General features: G+C 39.8%; 1 protein-coding gene across 3 annotated transcripts; it reads left to right on the top strand.

Annotated features, from left to right (window-relative positions):
• Positions 1-577: 577 nt before the first annotated feature.
• On the top strand, positions 578-18,847 carry LOC145393769 (low molecular weight phosphotyrosine protein phosphatase-like). 3 transcript variants are annotated; one of them, XR_013896255.1, is made up of 5 exons: positions 578-690; positions 3,910-4,097; positions 9,734-9,895; positions 17,088-17,225; positions 18,715-18,847. XR_013896255.1 is itself a non-coding variant. In XM_080267817.1 (4 exons), exons 1-4 carry the CDS (start codon positions 645-647, stop codon positions 17,166-17,168), a joined length of 477 nt encoding a protein of 158 aa, XP_080123943.1. In that variant the 5' UTR covers positions 578-644; the 3' UTR covers positions 17,169-17,431. The 3 variants fall into 3 exon arrangements, 1 of the variants encoding a protein (XP_080123943.1); XR_013896256.1 differs by lacking the exon at positions 18,715-18,847 and adding an exon at positions 17,665-18,465; XM_080267817.1 differs by lacking the exon at positions 18,715-18,847 and having other exon boundaries at positions 17,088-17,431.
• Positions 18,848-20,358: the final 1,511 nt, after the last annotated feature.

Raw genomic sequence — 20,358 nt, 5'->3', positions numbered from 1 at the left:
TGGGATTTCAGTTGGTAAGAAAAAAAAAAAAAAACTATGGGAGTGTGGATTATAAACCCTTCAGGCGTAATATGTTAGAAGTCTATAAATGAAACCTTAACTTGTAGCCCCGTTTGGGTGAGTGAGGTATTACGTACAATACCCCACCCCTCAGTTACTCATTTTGATGGTGTTAACGTTTTTATCCATTTTCCAGTACTCTCTCTCTCTTTCTCTTTCTCTCTCTCTCTCGTAGTCTGACGTTCGACAGAATGATGCTGTTCTCTCTCTCTCTCTCTCTCTCTCTCTCTCTCTCTCTCTCTCTCTAATGTATGTATGTATGTATGTATGTATGAAGATGAAAACTCCACAATATACAATTGGAAGGACGAACCCTTGTAGCAAGCTTCAATGAAACAGAAAGATAAGCTCCCGGTAGTAAACACTAAAAAAGTAGAAAGAAGTCAAAAAAAAAAAAAAAAAAAAAAAAAAAAAAAAAAAAAGGACTAATAAAATAGGTAAGTTTGCCGTTAAGCAGTCGTTTTCTCTGATGAGGCTGGGGTTCGTTTTCACTCTTCTAGGTCAGTGTGGCGGTAGAGTTCGGAGAAGGTGGACAGGTGTTTTGGCTTTCCTCCATTTTATTTGCTGTTTGTAACTTGTCAGGCATGGCACAGGATACCAAGGGAAAGAGAGTGCTGTTCATATGCCTAGGTCAGTTGAAAAGTGAGGATTGTGTTGTTGAATATTGAGAAATATGTCCTGACGTGTATGTTTGTTTTGACACGAAGCAGGGAAGGATGACCTAGTGAGAAAGTAAATTTAATACAAAAAAAGGACACGGGTTTCTGAATACGGTACATCAGTCATCACTGTTCTTAAAAGGTTAATGTATGGAGAGCTCTTGCAGCAACGTTTTATTGCATATGATGTACAAGAATAAATCAAGTGATAATGAAGGGGTAGTTAAACGCGCTTCATAAAACTGGTTACCTTGGGCATGATACTGCATTTGTGTTGCTAGGCTAACTACAGCTTGCTGTGATATGTTTATTTTTAATTAAAGATTTTTAAATACTAGCCCCTTTTCATTTTGCTCACTTAGCTTATTTAATGCCATAAATTCACTATGTCCATGGCACTTGGAGATTTTCAGATTGATCCTAAAAGATTTCCAGGTGAAAATCCATGAGGACTCCCATGCATGTAATTTTCATTTTCATTGTTTTTATTTGTCTGTATAGCCTAATGATCACAGATTGACCTATAAAGTTATGGAATTGCATAATTTGTGAATGTTAAAAACCTCATCAGTTTTGGCAAATGACTGCCTGTCTTGGTGTTCAGGTCAATTGAGCCCCAAGGACATTCCATCACCAGTAGGTTTGTCATAATTAACCCAACCCAACCTAATTAAAACTAACTATAACCAAACTAGAACAACTTAGAGATGAATGAGTTTGGCTGCCTAATCACACTATGAACTTGAAGGATGCCACTACTGCTTTAATATCCTAACTTTACTCTCCTTTGTATCATAAAAGTAATTTCTGCAGAATTTGGGTGTCAAATGAATTATATAGGGTACTCATTAAACTAAATTCTCATTATGAATACCATAATCAACCTTGTTAATGAGAGCTTACCTAGGTAATCCTTAGGGAGACAAAGGACGTCCCCTTATATATATATATATATATATATATATATATATATATATATATATATATATGCTGGTAAGAAGCATTAGGAGAAACACATTGAGGTGGTTTGGCCATGTGGAGAGGATGGAGGGTGAGAGACTGACAAGGAGGGTGTATGTGAGTGAGGGGGAGGCCGAGGATGAGATGGAGGGATGGAGTGGAGAGGTATATGAGAGAGGGAGGTGTGAGTTGGGAGCAGGGCAGTGAAATGGCGGGGGACAGGGCGATGTGGAGGCAATTTGTTTGTGGCCACCCTGTGTGGGATTAAGCTGACTGGTAAAAGATAGATAGACAGGTAATCCTGCTGAAACCCTGTACAGTGAAAGATTTAATTGCAGTAGTGAATGAGAAAGGGTAGGACCACGTGTACAGTACTGTTCAGTAGCTACTTATCACCATGTTATTTAGCTGAGATCTTGAGTTTGTTGAGATAAGATAACTGCGGGAACTTTGATGCTTTGAAGGGGCATATTCATTACTGTATGTTTTCATAGTTTTGTGCCATGAAGGTAACAGTAAATAACAGAAAATTCCTGTCAAAGTTCAGTCACTACCTACAAAGCTGATAGCTATTGCCAGTTTCTCCCAGTTACGGTATGAACCACATGGAAAAAATTGGGACACATCCCTCACTTGTTATGAAAGCTGCTTGTACTTGTGCTGTCTTTCTGTAGGGCATGGTACATATTATGATAATGGCCAAATCTATCTTGTTACTGTAAAGATATTGGCTTGCTTATTCCTGATCTTTGTTCACACATGATTGTCACATGCAGTAAAGTGCTGTGCTGTAGTATAATATGTTTGTGATGGAAAAAATACCGGTATCAGCGTAGGTTATTCGTTGCTGAAAACATGAAACTTATTTAAAATTTAGTACTGTACAGAGAGTTCTTATTTTAAGTTGCCCTTTTTGTGTGTGTTTTCTGTCACTGAAGCTGATATTAAATTGGATAAGCTGTCCACTAGGTTTGCTAGTTCCTCCAAATTTACAGTAGCTACCAGTTGTGTGTAAATACTGTGCTGTACAGTAGCTATATACCATTTTTTTTTTTTTACATTCTGAACTTGTAATGAAGACAACCTGTATCTTTCCATTAATATGTATGATATTTTAAATATAAATGCAGAATCCAGCCCAGGTAATGGAGTGATCTGATAGCCATTTTTGCATTACAGTATCTAAAATCAGTTGTAACCACCACAGTCAGTACCGGTATTTTAAAATCAGATATGAGAAAAAGCAGCCATCATCATAGCATCATATACAGCATTGTACTGGATTGTTCCTTTCTGTACACAGTTAACTGTCATGTTTCATGAGTATTTTCCCCAATTTTGACGTATCTTTTAATACAGTCCACAGTGACATCCAACAAAAATTGGAATGAGTGAAGTATCAGCAACCTGCAGTAACTGAGTGTTCATTCCAGTAGCAACAAGCAGTCCTTATTGGAAGGCAGGGATGTGTTCTAAAAGTATCATAACTTAAAGTAGGTAACATACAGTAAAGTGACGTAACATGAAATAGTGTACATAATTTGGCCCATTATTATAGTCATGCCCAGGTATGAGATGGGGTTATGTCAGGTGAAAACAGATCACATACTGAGAAATCACATACTGCTCTTAGGTCAGTTTAGCTTGGGTTTAGTGGGAATGGAGAGGGAGTCAAGTGCCACATAACATAAATTCTCAAAAAATATTTCTGTCACCCTTCTGAAGTACCGTATGTCCTTGAAGTACCGTATGTCCTAGGCTGGTTTGTTGTCACCTGGGGTCCCGCTCCTCCCCTGCAGTTGGAGGAGAGTGATGCAGTGTTTTCCAAGTCAAGTTCCATTATTTCACATACCGGTACACAAAAAGTTATCTCTCCACTTAATATTACACACTGCTCTATAGGTATTTGTCTTGCACTTGTACTGTTATTTTGTGGTAGTGGTGGTGTTTCAGTTTGTATGTAAACTCTGGATAGCCATCATTGCTCAGTCATATGACTCACCTTGTGCGGGTTGCACGTGTCCGCATGAGATCGTTGTTCTTGGCCATCAGAAAAATCATATAAGCGATTTTCATTGTAGTTAACTTAAAACTGGATGTAAGTTTTCATCAGTTATTCTATCGATTGATCGCATATCAGGCATCACATACAGGGGCATGACTGTATAGCCTAATTTGACTTTGTATTGTGTGGTGACTATTTGGCTGACTGCTTAAATTACCTTTGCAGGCAACATCTGTCGATCGCCCATTGCTGAGGCAGTATTCCAGTGGGTAGTGGAGGAGGAGCGAGGGCTGGAGGGTTGGGAAATAGACTCAGCAGCCATTGGGTCCTGGCATGTGGGTCTTGGCCCGGACCGACGAGCTGTCCAGACCATGAAGAAGCACAACATACCCATGAATCACAAGGCTCGACAGGTGAGTGGATCTGGTTAACCCATTCAGTTTGGTGGAGTTCTGCATATATTTGCTTTTCCTGCTATCTCCCATCGACTTTATTTGGGGAAAACTATTGCACTGTCCAAACTATGAAGGGACACAAGATATATACGGTACCCATGAACCACCAAACTTAACATGTGGATGAGTGCCAGTCCAGTTACAGTACTTGCTCACTATAATGGGTCACTCTTTAGCTTGGTAAAATGGTGGAAACAAGAATAAAGCACTGTACATTGATCCCATCATTCTCATTGGAAATTAAGGTAAAACAGTAAAGGGGCTAGTGGAGAAAGCTTCATATCCCTTCATTTTGATGGGGTCCAACCAAAAATAAATAAAAACAGTTGGCAGTAGCAAGATGTAACAAAAATAAGACATCATTAAACTGGAGGGGTTAATTCATCATCTTGTACCTTGTTTCAAGCCTCGATATCGAACTGACTTAACACTCAGAATATAATGATTCCTAACATGATACACTGCCTGGTGGTCAGTTGGTCTAACGTGATAGCTAGGATGAAAAATTAAGTGCTAAGTGCATTGCTTTAGAGCCGTTATGTTATTTTATTTATTTTTTTCTTTTAGGTACATCAGTGTCACCAGTGGTATAGTGGGTAGACTAATCATTTAGCCTCAAGTGTCCTAGAGTGTAAGTAGCTCAGCGTTGAGCCTCCTACACCTTGGAGGGAGTATTATGGTATTTGCTGTTACCATTCCAGTGCTACTACTGTCCAAATCGCTGGCATTGCTGAATGGAGGGGGTGGGAAATGCTCCATCATAGAGAAAGGGTTACTGTGTCTCAGTGAGGATGTGATTTGGACATACTGGTAGATAAGTAGTGCATATAGGTAAGTTGCCATAGAGTGTTGGAAGGTGAAACTGGGGGCAGTTTTAGAAGAGAAAGACTATAACTGTGCAGTTGCTTTGAATATAGTGGAGTCTCTTTTATGCGAAAATCATGGGACTTTCAAAGTTTCGTTTAATCGATTTTTTCAGATAAAAGATACTGTAATAATATGTAGGATGCAAGGGAACAGTATTGTACTCACCCATCGCCCATTTCTGGCAACGTCTAGCCCACCACCACCACCACCACCCCAAAAGCTACTCAGCCATCACCAAAACACTTAATACACTGTAGTAACTACGTATGTAACTGCACTTTCGTAACTGTAATAGAAACTGCCAACTTAAAGCTTCACTCAGATAAACTTAAACCTTCCCCAAAACAATTAATTCACTGGAGCAACCAATGCTCGCTCTAGTGACTGGCGGAGCAACCTTAAACTAAAGCTAGTGGTGTGAAACAAGCCTGCCGTGTTTGAATTTTCGGATAGATTTCAGATTTTTGCGGTTAATCGAAATGAGAACGTTTTTGTAAAACTTACGGTCAATGGCATATTACAGTTAAAAGAATTTTGGATAAAAGAGACTCCCTGTATCTGGGAAAGTACATCAGCTTGATGAAAGAGGAGTGGAGGAAGTATATGAGGGCAGTAGTATCCTGGAGACAGCTCAGTCACAGCCATTTCTTGTTAACCACGTCAATTCAATATTTCTCTGTCTCAGAATGATTTGATTTATTTGAGTGTGAACTTCTTGAACCGAAGAGGTTAAGAAAGCTTTCTCTAACCTCTTCAGTATTAGAGTCCCTTCCTTATTTGAACAAAATTATCCATTGGTAATTTGAGTAAAATGATAAATGCAGCAGTATAAGTGAAAGGGTTGAATTTGTTCCTATGAGTGAGCAAGGGGTTAGAGATAATTATGGTGAGCCCTCAATAATAATTTATCCATTATACATTTTCTCAGATGACTGCCTTCAACTTTAATTTTGATTAATTAGTTACCATTTTGTCAGCCAATCAAGTCAATTAATTAGTCCAAGGACATCATGTTTCCTCTTAAAGGAATCTCTGTACTGAAGTTGGCCATGGTACAGCTAATATTTTCTGTGGATTGAAAGCTAAACCAATTGCCAGAACCAGCTACATGTATGTAGGAGGACTACTGGGTCTTGGGATAGGCTACTGCACCCGAGATATAGACCCTGGAGCCTTTGCCCAGAGTCAGACACATAAAAAAAAAAAAAAAATCCCAACAGTTGCAGGAAACCATTATGAAAAAATAAACTTTGTTATGGTGCAAGATTCTCAGCTTGGACTTTGTACAGTATGTGTTCATGGCTGTTTTTTTTTTTTTTTTTTTTTTTTGGGGGGGGGGTCCATTTGTTGTGGTGCCTCCAACAGGCTGCAAAATAGACTGCAATAGGTTACCTTTTATTTTGTGTAAATTGTAGCCTCTTAAGAGTGTGTGAATTTGAGGTATTTTCTTTATGGGGGTGTTAGTTATATCAGCAGTATTACATTAGGCATCATTATATCAGCAGTATTACATTAGGCATCAGATATTAACATTTTGTTAAAAACATGCATTCGTCAGGGATTATTTATGTCTTCCAGGCTCCTTTGTTGTGGAGCCTCCAACAGGCTGCAAAATAAACTGTGATATGTTTCCCTGTATTCGGGTAAATTATAGTCTCTTAACATTGTATAAATGTGAGGTACAGTACAGTATTTTCTTTGCAGGGTGTATAATTATCTCTGCAATATTACATTGTGTATCTGATTTCAAAACACTGGCAAAAATATGCATTAGACAACGATTCTTTTACTGTACTTTAGTTGATTTAAGGTCCATCTGTTAAGGAGCCCCGACCATCCCCTCAAGAATGTTCCAATATCTGTTGGGGACGGCTCAAATGCAGTCTCTGAACAAAATCCTCAGAAACCTGGTTGGGGGTAACTGTGAAAACCAAAACCTGTGTTGGGAGCTGTGTAGGCTGTTGGGGATGGCATTGGGAATGTCTGTGAAAATGTCCCTTAGTTTAAACATTTATGGTAAAGGTGACCAACCTCACTGGCCACTGAAAGGCATAGTGTGACTCTAAAATCCCAACCATCTCCCATATGGAAACCCTTACAGGCTCCATCTGCGTGGAGCGCATGGATGCACTAGACCACCAGGCATCATTTGGTTCTGTTGTTGCCACCCAGTGAAGTAAATGGTATCCTGGATTACAGGAAACAATATGGCTTGTCACTCCACTGTAGAGTCACCTAGGCCCGTTTTCTCGGTGGCGGAGGAAGGTCTATGACACCTCTTCCGTAATTATTTATATTCCAAACTACGTATTATTATCCTGTTTTTTGCTTCTTATATCTTTTTAATACAGACATAGGTGGTGAAGTGGGCAATGAGAAAGCTTGGCATGGAGGAGTGGCAGGTTAGGGTGGTTATGGCCATATATGTGGGTGCTCGTACCCAGGTAAGAGTGAATGGAGATTTGAGTGATGAGTTTTCCATGAATGTTGGTGTGCATCAGGGGTCAGTTTTGAGTCCCATGTTGTTTATCGAGGTACTTGAAGCCCTCTCACATGACTTCAGAAATGGACTCCTGTGGGAGATGTTGTATGCTGATGATTTGGTGTTGATTGCAGAGAATGAAAGGGAGGCAGAGGAAAGATTTAGGAAGTGGAGAGATGGTATGGGGCACAAGGGCTTAATGGTAAATGCAGATAAAACAAAAGTGATGATATCTAGGGTTGGTGGCAGTACTTTCTAAGACAAGGGAGAGTGGCCATGTGCAATTTGCCACAAGGGCGTGGGAAGTAATTCCATCTTGTGCAGTGTTTGTGATAAATGGGTGCACAAGAGATGTAGTGATATTAGAGGTAGGCAGCGTGATAATGCTGATTTTATGTGTGCGGCGTGTCGGGAGAGCAGGTGGAGATTGTCAGGTGTGAAAGTATTGAACTTGCTGGTGAGTCTCTTCAGTGTGTGGAAGAGTTTTGTTATTTGGGAGACATGTTATGTGCTGGAGGTGGGGCTGGAGCTAGCTCTGTGCCTAGGGCGAGAAGTGGTTGGAAGAAGTTCAGGGAGCTCTTGCCTCTCCTGACATTAAGAGGACTCTCCCTATGTGCTAAGGGGTCTTTGTGTGCAGCATGTGTTAGGAGTGTGATGTTGTATGGTAGTGAGACCTGGGCAGTAAAGGAAGAGGATATTAGCAGGCTCAAACGTACAGAAACGACAATGATTAGGTGGATGTGGAGTGCGTCCCTGTGTGCAAGGCCTGGGGGGGCTGGGTTTACAGTGGAAGAGTTGAGAGGTAGGATGGGACTTGAGTGTATTGGTGTTGTGATGAGGAGAAGTAGATTGAGATGGTTTGGGCATGTGGAGAGGATAGGGGATGATAATTGGATGCAGAAGGTGAGAAGTGTTAATATCGGGGGTGGGGTTGCGAGGGGTAGACCGAGAAAGACGTGGGACGAGGTCATTAAGTGTGACCTCAGGGTTAATGGACTGAACAGGGAGGCTGCAGTAAATCGTGCAGCATGGAGAGCCACCATTAGGTGACCAAGGCCAATGCATGCAAGCATGTTGGAGCCTTCAAAAACGAATGAACGAACAGACATAGATTGCATGAATAACACGCAAGGTTATAGTAACAGCAAAATCAGAAGTAAGCCACTAAGGAAGAGGTGTTAGTAAGTGTCCTAACGGTACAAGAATACCATTCCGAGAGAGAGGGAGGGAGAGAGAGAGAGAGAGAGCACCACTTCAAGTGAGTGGATTATGGGTGTCCTCACCTACCACATGCATCTTTTTTCAGGGTTGGTGGCGGTACTTTCAAACAAGAGGGAGAGTGGCTATGTGCAATTTGCCACAAGGGCATGGAAAGTAATTCCATCTTGTGCAGTGTTTGTGATATGTGGGTGCATAGCAGGTGTAGTGGTATTAGAGGTAGACTGCGAGATAATGCTGATTTTATGCGTTCGGTGTTTCGGGGAGAGCAGGTGGAGGTTGTCAGGCGTGAAAGGATTGAACTTGCTGGTGAGTCTCTGAGTGTGTGGAAGAGTTTTGTTATTTGGGAGACATATTGTGTGCTGGAGGTGGGGCTGGAGCTAGCTCTGTGGCTAGGGTGAGAAGTGGTTGGAAGAAGTTCAGGGAGCTTTTGCCCTTCCTGACATTGAGAGGACTCTCTCTACGTGCTAAAGGATCTTTGTATGCAGCATGTGTTATGAGTGTAATACTGTATGGTCGTGAGACCTGGGCAGTAAAGGAAGAGGATATTCGCAGGTTCAAACGTACGGAATGACTGATTAGTTGGGTGTACAGTATGTCCCTGCATGCAAGGCCTGGGGGCAGGGGGGGCTTAGTTTACAATGAAAGAGTTGAGAGGTTGGATGGGACTGGAGTGTATTGGTGTTGTGATGAGGAGAGGAAGATTGAGGTATGGGCATGTGGAGAGTATGGGGGATAATACCTGGGTGCAGAAAGTAAGAAGCATAAATATTGAGGGTGGGGTTGCGAGGGATAGACCAGAAAGGACGTGGGACGAGGTCATTAAATGTGACCTCAGGGTTAATGGACTGAACAGGGAGGCTGCCATAGATCGAGCAGCATGGAGAGCTGCTATTAGGTGACCAAGGTCGATGCTTGCAAGCATGTTGGAGCCTTCAAAAACGAAACAAAACAACTGTAATGAGGACTAACACCGCTGTATGTTGATAGCAGTATGTATTAATGCGTAAACTTTACCATCCTGCAGTTAAAGAGAGCAGACTTCGGAAACTACGATTACATTTTTGGGATGGACCATGAGAACATAGAGGACATCGAGACCAAGGCTCCCCCTGCACATGAAGCCATCATCGAGCTTTTCGGAAAATATGATCCCCAGAAGGAGTTAATCATAAGGGATCCATACTATGTGAGTGTGCAGGTTTTATTTCTTTCAGCCTGAGAATGTCACCTTCACTTTGTTATATTGTAGTTAACATCAGACTAGCTGAAGTTCAGAAAATCATTAGAGCTGAATACAGTATTTTTTCTGACGGTAGAAAGAATAGAATAAAAAAATTACAGTTGTACTGTAGAGCTAAATTTTTATTGGCATTGATTTTGTAGCATTGGGGGCGCCCACCATCCACTCACTCGATGTAGTGCTTCTTTGGGTACCGTGAACCGGGGTGAATTCGGACACGGGGTGGCTTCGGACGAAATTTGCATAAAAAGATTAAATGCTACGCAGCTGCTAAACGAAGAAAGATATCGCATATCTTTAAACTGGATAATGTTCCATAGGTTTTGTAAAATGTTATGTATAATTATCTTTTTAAAATATTATTTTCCACTGGTGAATATATTGTAATAAAGACAATGCTATTTTTTGGTGAAAAAATGAAAACGGGAAAACTTGGTCTGGTGTGAACGAATCATAACAAACCGCACGCTTATACACATTTAGAGGTTTACTTTAACGTCTAACTTGAAGATTGGAACAGAGAAAGGGTTAAAATCTGCAATTTAAATGTATGTAAACATGACATGAGTGAATGTGTACGCATTTTTGGGATTTAAAGGGTGACTTCGGACAATGGATATTTAAAGGGCTGAGGTCAGACAGCATATCTAATTTGCTTTCTTTATATGTAATAAAACATATTTTGTACAATGTACATAGTCTGCATGCTTATCTTTGTTTTTGCATTTATATAACAGATGATGTGTGAGATGAACTAAGCCACAATGCCTCGAAATTACAAGAGAGTGAGTGTATCTACCAGTGATGGTAGAAGACACTATACGGTGGAACGCCGTGGCAGCCTTTTAGAGTGTGCTAGTGCAGACGTACGTGATGGAAAGTTAAGTGTCAGACAGGCTGCTAAGAAATATGATGTTTCTAAAAGTACTTTACATGACTATATGACAAAAAAACATGTAAAAAAACCAGGTGGACAAACTGTCTTTACTCCAGAAGAAGAACTACATATTGTGAACCGAGTCACTACACTGGGAGAATGGGGTCTGCCTATTGACACTTTTGAACTGCGAATGTTAATAAAGTGCTACTTAGACGAACGTGGGATTACTGTGAAACGCTTCAAGAACAATCTTCCTGGAACTGATTGGAGTTCGTGTTTTCTGTTGCGCACAAAAACAAACTGGCTCAGAGGGTATCTCAGAATATTAAAGTTGCACGTGCTAAAGTCGGTCCAATTGAAATCAATCAATATTTTGATAATCTTGAAAAAACACTGAAAGATGTGCCTCCTAGTAACATCATTAACTATGATGAAACCAATCTCTCTGATGACCCAGGAAACAAGAAAATCTTAGTTCGCCGAGGTACCAGATATCCAGAGAGGGTAATGAACCACACAAAATCCAACATCTCCATCATGTTCTCTTGTTCCGGATCTGGAAAGATGCTTCCACCATATGTGGTGTACAAGGCAGTAAACCTGTACAACACTTGGACAGAAGGTGGCCCTTCAAATGTGCGATACAACAGGACAGACAGCGGGTGGTTCGACAGTAATACGTTTGAGGACTGGTTCTTTAAAGTTGGATTACCTCATGCAAAACGTCAGGACGGCAAAGTAGTGTTCATAGGGGATAATTTAGCTAGCCACCTTTCTCTGTCTGTTGTGGAAGCTTGTGAGGAGCACAACATTGATTTTGTTTTATTGCCCCCCAATTCTACATCTCACCCAACCCTTAGATGTTGCTGTCTTCCGTGCAGTGAAAACTCATTGGCGTAAAATTCTAAGTGAATTCAAAACATCAAGTATTGGAAGAAGAAGTGTATCCCTTCCAAAATCAGAGTTCCCAAAGCTTCTAGGACAACTGCTCAATAGAATAAGTGATAATATTATGAAGAATATCATGAATGGCTTTCGCAAGTGTGGGATAACGCCACTTAACCGACAGGAGGTACTAGCTCGTCTACCACAACACACTGATTCCAGTACTGATACCGGTACCACTGTTACTTCAGAGATTAACACTGATACCGGTACCAGTACCAATGCCTCATCTCAAGCATCTACCTCGGGTTATGCAACAACCCCACATGTACCTGCAAGAAATTCAAGTGCCAGTAGTACCACCGGTAGTGATTTTGCATCACATTTTGATGAGTCATTGGTCAGTGTTCTATCGGAAATGCGATATGGAAAGAAGCAATCATGCCAGAGGAAGAGGAAACTAAAAGTGCCTGCAGGCAAGAGTGTAACAGCTAAACGACTAAGGAAAATGAGAGAAGAGGGAACTGTAAGCACAGATTCTGAGTCATCCAGTACTGGTACCGGTACTGCTGCAATACTTAGTGAAGTAGAGCTCCCTATCATAGATATGGATGGTGAGGACCTGCAAATACAGCCAGTGAATCAAGCAGAAGATTCTCCTGATGCAGCAGGGGCAAGTAATGATGGGACACTTGAGACACAAGAATTAGAGGCAAGTACCAGCACTGATGGGACAGCTATGACGCAAGCAACAGTAACAAGTACTGGTACCAGAACTACAACTGAGACAGCAGAGACAGATGTAGGGCCAACACGTAATCCTAAGCTACATGACTGGGTGATTGTACAACTTTCAGATAAGACAGGAAAGAGGAGGAAGTATTTTGTTGCTATTGTCATTGATGTACAGACATTGAAAGTTAGGTTCTTAAAACATGTAAGAGGTACAAAGAATGTGTTTGTAACTTCTAATGTTCCAGGTGATGAAATGTGTGCCATAGACGAGTCAGACATAGTAATGTACTTACAGGAGCCAATCCTGGACAAACGAACGTATGATTTTTGATCTAGATGTTACCTCATGGCCACAGTAAGTCATTGTGTGATCTCTTAGAATTCCAGTTGTTCACTTTGTTGTAATATTTCTAGTTATTGTGCCTTATTCTTGTCATATTTCTAGTCTGTTCTTGAAAATGGAGAAGATATGATTTTCAATCTTTATGTTAATTCATGGCCACAGTAAGTCACTGTGATCTCATAGAATGGCATTCGTTCTGTACCGGTATTTATGTCACATTTCTAGTATGAGAAGAGATATTATTTAGTTTAATTGGTTTTGTGCAATGTGAGAACACATATTATTTAAGTTACCATATGGTACCGGTATGATATCCTTATAGTTTGTCCCCACTCCCTCCTCTTGTTCCTCATCTACTCCCCCCTTCCATTCCTAACTCCTCCTGTTTCTCCTTCCCAAGCTCCTTCTCTCATTCCTTCCGAAGCTCCTTCACTCTTTAGCTCTTTCCTTCCCTATCTTCTGTTCCTCCATTCCAAGTTCCCTTTAATTAGGCATTTAAATAGCCGGCACGCTTTAAACGAATCCGTCAGTCACAATCGTGCCTTTAAACCTGCGCATAGCGTGGGAATGTACCGTATTTATGTCACATTTCTAGTCTGAGAAGAGATATTATTTAGTTTAATTGGTTTTGTGCAATGTGAGAACACACATTATTTAAGTTACCATATGGTACGGTACCGGTATGATATCCTTATAGTTCGTCTCCTCTAGCTCTTATTAGTCCTCATAACTTCGCTCTTTCCATCCCTGACTCCTCCTGTTTCTCCTTCCCAAGCTCCTTCACTCTTTAGCTCTTTCCTTCCCTATCTTATGTTCCTCCATTCCAAGTTCCCTTTAATTAGGCATTTAAATAGCCGGCACGCTTTAAACTGTCCGGTCAGTCAGTCACAATCGTGCCTTTAACCTGCGCATAGCGTGGGAATGTACTCCTATAATGTATATGTATAATCAACTAAACTGGGGTTGTAAGTCAATGGAAAATTTATTTTTTCATCTATTTTTGCTATATATCACTACTATTTACTTGTAATTGTTCTGTATTTTTTGTATTTTTTTCAGCAATTTTTTTAAAAGTCGCGCAGTGTCCGAAGACTCCCCAGAACTGTCCAAACATTCAGCTGAGCTACTAGGGGCCCATTTCAGTGCATTTCTAATGAGTGTCCGGGGTCACCCCAAGGCAGTCCGAAGTCTCCCCAGTCCGGGGTGACCTCGGACACCTATAAAATATTTTTCTACGTCTAGATGGAGATTCTGAGATTATCTAGCTCTTAGATGCTTACAGGTTATTGGCACACGTACGTATGTAATACTTAACATCAGTATTTTGGCCAAAATAAATTGTGTCAGGATGAAAAAACCTTCAAAATCGTACGAAGTCACCCCGGTTCACGGTATCTGCTTTTTTCTCTTTTCCATCCTTTCTGTTCTGTCTTTCTTTCCTTCACTCTGTCCTCTTTCTTCTGCCTACTTGTGACTTAACACTCCCTCTTCTGCCTTTCTTTCCTTCATTCATTCTGCCTATGGGTGACTACACTGAGTGACAAGCCAAATAGTTTCCTGTACACCAGGAAACCATTTACTACACTGAGTGGTAACAATGTAACCAAATTATGGCTCCTGGTGGTTCAGTGGGTAATTAAGGTGCTCCAGGCAGATTGAACCTGTGTAGGTTTATATCCAAGGGATGGTTGGGGTTTATTGCTCTTGTAATGCCACTCAGGGATGAGTGAGGCTGGTCACTCTCATCTTGAATGTCAGGACCAACTTGCCTTGCCCCGGGCTTGTACGCATCTCATGGGGCGACATGTGATTGGATGACGGAAGGATAGATTTTGTAGCACGTCTTCCTCAGCTGTTTATTTTCAGTATTGCATCTTTCAGTGCTCCTCAGTGTATTGATATCAACATAGATTACATAATTCTGGGTACTGGATTACATAGGTGAGAATGTGCTTCAAGTCTCATGACACGCTTTTCATTTTAATCCCTTGAGTCCTGATGACATTTTTTTTGCTAAAGCTGTAGATGCTTCAATTCATCTTGGAAATAGCTTAGCATATGGTAGGCGTTTATTAAGTCTGTATCTGCATCCTCCCGTTCGAAAACTATATCCTATGTTGAATAAAATAGTTAACAAAAATGAAAATATAATATCCTTGGACTGATGAAGTTAATGAAGTCACTAATAGATAATTTTATTGAGTTTCAGTGATATCTCTTATGGTGAAGATGTTTTTGATGATATGTTTGACTTTTCCAGTACAAAGAGTCTGTGTCGAATATAGACATTGATGACAGGAGGATGCAACTGTCAACACTGCATTGAATGGGTTAAAATATGATCAGCATCAGGGTTGAGGGAACTGGAGATGTAAGAATAAGACCTCATTATAAGCTGTTTTTTTTTTTTTTTTTTTTTTTTTTTTTTTTTTGCCACAGTAAATTTAAGAAAAATTCCCTTTGAGTGCTCTATTGCTACCAATAAATTGTATCTGTTGATAGCAGTAGAGCAACTAGCCACAGTTTATGGAAATTTTAGCAAAACATCCCCAACTTATAATTGGGATCGGCTGAATAGAGTTGAGAGAAGGTTCAAAGGATGTGTACAATCATAGAAAATTATTGTTGCTTCTGTGCACAAGATTCTGAAATGCTGACTAAAAAGAAATTGAAATTCTGTATTCTATTCTGTTATTTCAGTACTGTTGAGGGGTGAGTAACTGGTCGCGACACCATAACTCTCTGGACGTAGTAGTAGCCTAGTCCATGGACCTCTGTTCCTTGATGGGACATCACAGGATTGGATTATGGATGATTTCATTAATCATATTTTTGATGGAATTGATAGAGTGTGTGGTGAAATGCTGAAGCATGGGGGAGAGATAGTAGTAGAATGGATGTGGAAGATGTGCAGATTGGCCTGGGAGGAAGGTAGAGTCCCGGAGGATTGAAAGTCAGGTATAATTATTCCCTTGTACAAAGGAAAAGGGGAAAAAGAAGTGTGTGGTAATCATAGGGCCATTTGTCTTCTTAGTATAGTAGGAAAAGTGTATGGTAGGATACTTATTGACAAAGTTAGAGAAAGAACAGAGGAATTAGTTGGAGAAGATCAGGGAGGCTTTAGGAAGGGAGGAGGTTGTGTAGATCAGATATTCATCCTTAGATCTTTAGTGGAAAAGTTTCTAGAGAAGGGAAAGAAGTTGTATGTGGCTTTCATGGATTTTATTGACCTCCAGTACAACTGTATTTACAGTATTTTATAATGTATCAGCTGTATCAGTTTGTCACCTACATGGTTACGTACACTACAGACTCTTAGAACCTTACCAGTTACTGTTATTTTGTGTTGGATAGGGTTTGTTTTTTATGGTTTAGGCTGTTTTGAGGTGTTGAAAGTGATTTAAGTGCCTTCCAGGGGTTATTTCTTTACGTATTGCATGGGTTTAGGGGGGTCAGAAATTATTCACGGAAAATCCACTTTTGCAGGGATCTGTGCCCCCTAACCCTTGCGAAAGTGGGGGGTCACCTGTGCGTCGTTGGCTGATGCAACCCATGCTATGACTGTCACTGCCTGCATTGTCTGTTCCCACCGCGTTATGACCAATTTTTTTTGCATAATGACTGTTTCAACCATAATTTCTGGCCTTAGGCTGTGTAATCCATATCGTCGCAGTGTAGTATGGTTTTTGAAAAAATGGGTAGATGTTTTAATACACGTTATATCTGTCATTTTCGCGTTTTGACCATTTCCTGATCTCAAAAGTTGCCTTTAATGTTAAGAGAGGTTTTTGCACTCAGATCAAGCGTTAAGTGAGAGCTGACCGTAGTAGGAATTAGGGTTGAATTGATGGTGATGATTGTTTCTCAGTAGAATAAAAAGAAGTGGGGTATTAACCATAAACCTTGTTGCTTGATTTTTTTTTTTTTTTTTTTTTTTTTTTTTTTTCCAATATTTACTGGTATTTATTTTGCAGTGTATTAGAGGCAAATGGTTAGGGTTGTCAGATGAACCAAAAATTCTGAGAACTTGAGTGATATGTAAATCATTGCCTGGTCCTTTTGCTGTTGAAAGTTCTCCTGTTTCAGTATTTTCTTTCCTTGTTTCTGAGTTATACTTCACCTCATTCTTGACTAAGAAAAAGGCAGGGTTATGGTGATTAAAATGCATCAAGAAGTTGTTTTTGTTGCTTTCACCTCATTCTTGACTAAGAAAAAGTCAGGGTTATGGTGATTAAAATGCATCAAGAAGTTGTTTTTGTTGCTTACATATTATGAATATCATGGCCTTTGTACAGGATGATGACGATGCTGGGTTTGAGAAGTGTTACCAGCAGTGTCTGAGGTGCAGCCGAGGGTTCCTGGATTCGCTTAAGTAGAACCTCCAGCCACTCTTGCTTCATCCCCACTTCCCTAGTGCTCATACATCTCACTTGGTGTGTATTATGAAGTCTCAGTCAAGGGTAGCACACTCAGTTACTGTTATCTTTGGTCAGTGCAGTACAGATCAGTTTTATTTAAGGTTTCTGTGAAATTGTATTTATCACATATGCTTCCAGCAGTGGAAGTCTGTTAATTAATAAACCACTGTAGTATTGTAGTGATTAGTATCTAATTTAAAGTTATTTCTGAACCCAACCAATGCTCATGATGCTCTTCTGTTGATATATATATATATATATATATATATATATATATATATATATATATATATATATATATATATATATACACAGTATGTGCCTGATATACTCTGTAGAAATATCAAATAAATCTTTTTTTAAATGACATCCAGACACAGTACCATAGTAGCCATGAGATTACTGTACTTTATCTTTGCTTGCATCCATTTCTCAGTTTTCGTTTCTTTTGCAGCTAGTCTTGTAACATTGTGAATGACACTACTTCCTTGGTGGATACACTTGCACACTGTATTTTCTTCAGGTGTAGTATTTAACTCATGTAGTAATTTGATTTTGACTTTCCTCTCTTCACTATGTACATCTTGGTTACTGTGAGTGCATTCAGTTCCATTTACTTTCACCAGAATAACTTTGATTGCATTAGTTCCTTTTGGCATTATTATAGTTCCTGTGAGTCCATCAGTTCCTTTTATATACATGTGCCTGTACTGTATTTACATATTATTCATATTTTGAGCACATCATTTGCTTTGCTTTCTTTTAGGGTAAGTCCTTAAGTATGTCACCTTTTTTTAAAATAATTTTTATTCTAAGTCCACAATAAAAAAAAAAAGTTTCATTGCCCCTTTTAAAGCTGACTTGAATTTCCCTTAATTTACTGTAACTTGTATGGAAAACATTATATTTTGGAGCTCATACATGGCATATAGTGAGGACTGCTTGTGCTTCTCGTCAGTGCATCAGTTCCTTATAACCTGCTTATTATCAGCAACTCAGTTATTTTATTTGTACTTATTGAGAACGAATCGTTCCTTGTAGCTTTTGTGTACTTATTCTTTTTATGTATTGTGAGCACATCGTTTTCTTTTAGTATATGGTTACTGCTAGTCCATTGGTCCCTTTTAGTTTTAATGCAGCAGTGGCCAGCATGAGCCTTCAGATGGGTAGCGTATACCACGTCTCCTCATATAGTTAAGATTCATGTGTTAATTTTTAGGCATTCCAGTTGTACACACAGTTGTGGACAAGTAAATTTCTGGATTTGTCAAGGTGTTTTTATTCCCTGATCATTCATAGTGACCATGATTATAGCAGTTAAGGTACTGTAATTACATTTACATTAACATTGTGGCAGTGGGTGGTAGTAACCTTCATCCACTCACTTCATGTAGTGTTGCCTACTTTTTCCTTCATCTCTGTATTCTGTTTTTGTTTCCCCTCCTCTCTTCCTACATCTCCCTTTCCCTCCTGTCACTTTTTATTACTCTTCATTCCACTTCAGATATCTGTACACAGAGTGACAAGCCTAATGTTTTCTTGCAACCTAGGAAATTATTTGCAGTGCTGGGTGGTAACCCTATAACCAGTTAATGGGGTGATTTGGAGCCTGCTTTGGTGGCCCAGCTAATTGGTTGGAGAGACAAATGTGGCATCCAAGCAGGATCCAAACCTCTACACTTTTCCCTGTGCCTCTCTGTTGCTAGGCACTGTCAGTCACAAGGGAACACTGGTTCATTGCACAGGACAACCTTGCAGGGGAGGTTGCTTGCTTGCAGTTGATGGGTCTGCTTGACCAGACAAACCGGGATTGATCAACAGCAACATTAACATTGTTGTTAGGTATTGTATACTAATAAGGTAGAGCTGCACTTCTCAGGTATGCTGCACAGTAAATGTTTAGAATAATGCATGCTTTATGGTAAATATATTATTTCTAGGTTCCAAAAGTAGGATGGTAGATGTAAAAAATGGGAAAGTTTATCAGCTAAAGAGTAGAAGAATCTGCGATTATACCGGTATTTTATTGTTACATAGAGATAATGAATATAATGATGATGATGAAAAGTGATTATTTTGAGTGAGGTTGAGGGTTAGGTGGTGTGGAAGGCCAAGAGGTAGGTGGCTGTGCATGGTAAGTAGGTAAGTGTAAGGTATGAAAGTTTTGGAAACAGAGTTGATGAAGGATAGAAAGAGAAGGCAAGAGTATGTTTTGATTTGATTTTTTTTTTTTTTTTTTTTTCCCCAGGGAGCATCTTGCTAGAATGAAGAATAGTGTTTGTTAAAAATGCAGGGAAGGAAGACTAGAATTTAGATAGATGAGTGAATGGATGTGTTGTGTGTTTCAATAGGCCCTTTGTTTTTTTATGTTTCCAGTTTGACTTTGTTTCTTTTTTTCCTGACGTTTTCTGGATCATTCCCATTCCCACCCTTGTTGCCTGATCCTTGTGTTATAAGTAAACTTTAGTCGTGTGTGGAAAATTATCATGGGCTGTACTTGCAGGAAGAGGAAGAAAAGGAAAAAATAGAATATTCCCGAGTCCCAGGGTCTTCCTGGGGAGAGGGGGAAGTAATTTACAACAGGGAATCAATTGTAAATGTCTTTGAGAATTCTTGCGGTCCTAAAGGTCACCATGCAAGACCTCACCCCGCATCTCCTCACTTATTGTCAGTTTGTTTTCATCTCGCAGAACTGGTCCATTCCTACTACAGTGGAGTCTCTTTTATCCAAAATTATTTTAACCGTAATATGCCATTGACCGTAAGTTTTACTAGAACGTTCTCATTTCGATTAACCACAAAAATCTGAAATCAGTCGGAAAATTCAAACACGGCACCACTAGCGTCAATTTAGATGACTTGGGAGATGATGTGGATGATGTGGAAATGACTGAATTAGGAAACAGAAAATATGAAAAAAACAATTAAGTTGAAGACTTTGTTTGTTCGAATTGCTTACGGTGAATTACGTGATTGTTTTGGTGAAAGTATACTGTACTTAAGTTTATTTGAGTGAAGATTTATTTAAGTTGACAGTTTCCATTACAGTTACAACAGTGCAGTTACATACGTAGTTACTACAGTGTATTAAGTGTTTTGGTGATGGTTGAGTGTTTTTTGGGGTGCTGGTGGGCTAGACGTCGCCAGA

Source organism: Coenobita brevimanus, chromosome 25, assembly GCF_032717465.1.
Source record: "Coenobita brevimanus isolate Jiangsu-jjx chromosome 25, ASM3271746v2, whole genome shotgun sequence".
Classification (NCBI taxonomy): Eukaryota; Metazoa; Arthropoda; class Malacostraca; order Decapoda; family Coenobitidae; genus Coenobita; species Coenobita brevimanus.
The sequence above is the reverse complement of the archived record's forward strand: the minus strand, read 5'-3'. Positions and strand labels throughout refer to the sequence as shown.

Excerpts from the sequence above, each read along its gene's own strand:
- LOC145393769 (XM_080267817.1), top strand. The coding sequence starts at position 645 with ATGGCACAGGATACCAAGGGAAAGAGAGTGCTGTTCATATGCCTAG. Across the intron at positions 691-3,909 it reads AGTGCTGTTCATATGCCTAG|GCAACATCTGTCGATCGCCC; the intron begins GTCAGTTGAAAA and ends TTACCTTTGCAG. Across the intron at positions 9,896-17,087 it reads TCATAAGGGATCCATACTAT|GATGATGACGATGCTGGGTT; the intron begins GTGAGTGTGCAG and ends GCCTTTGTACAG.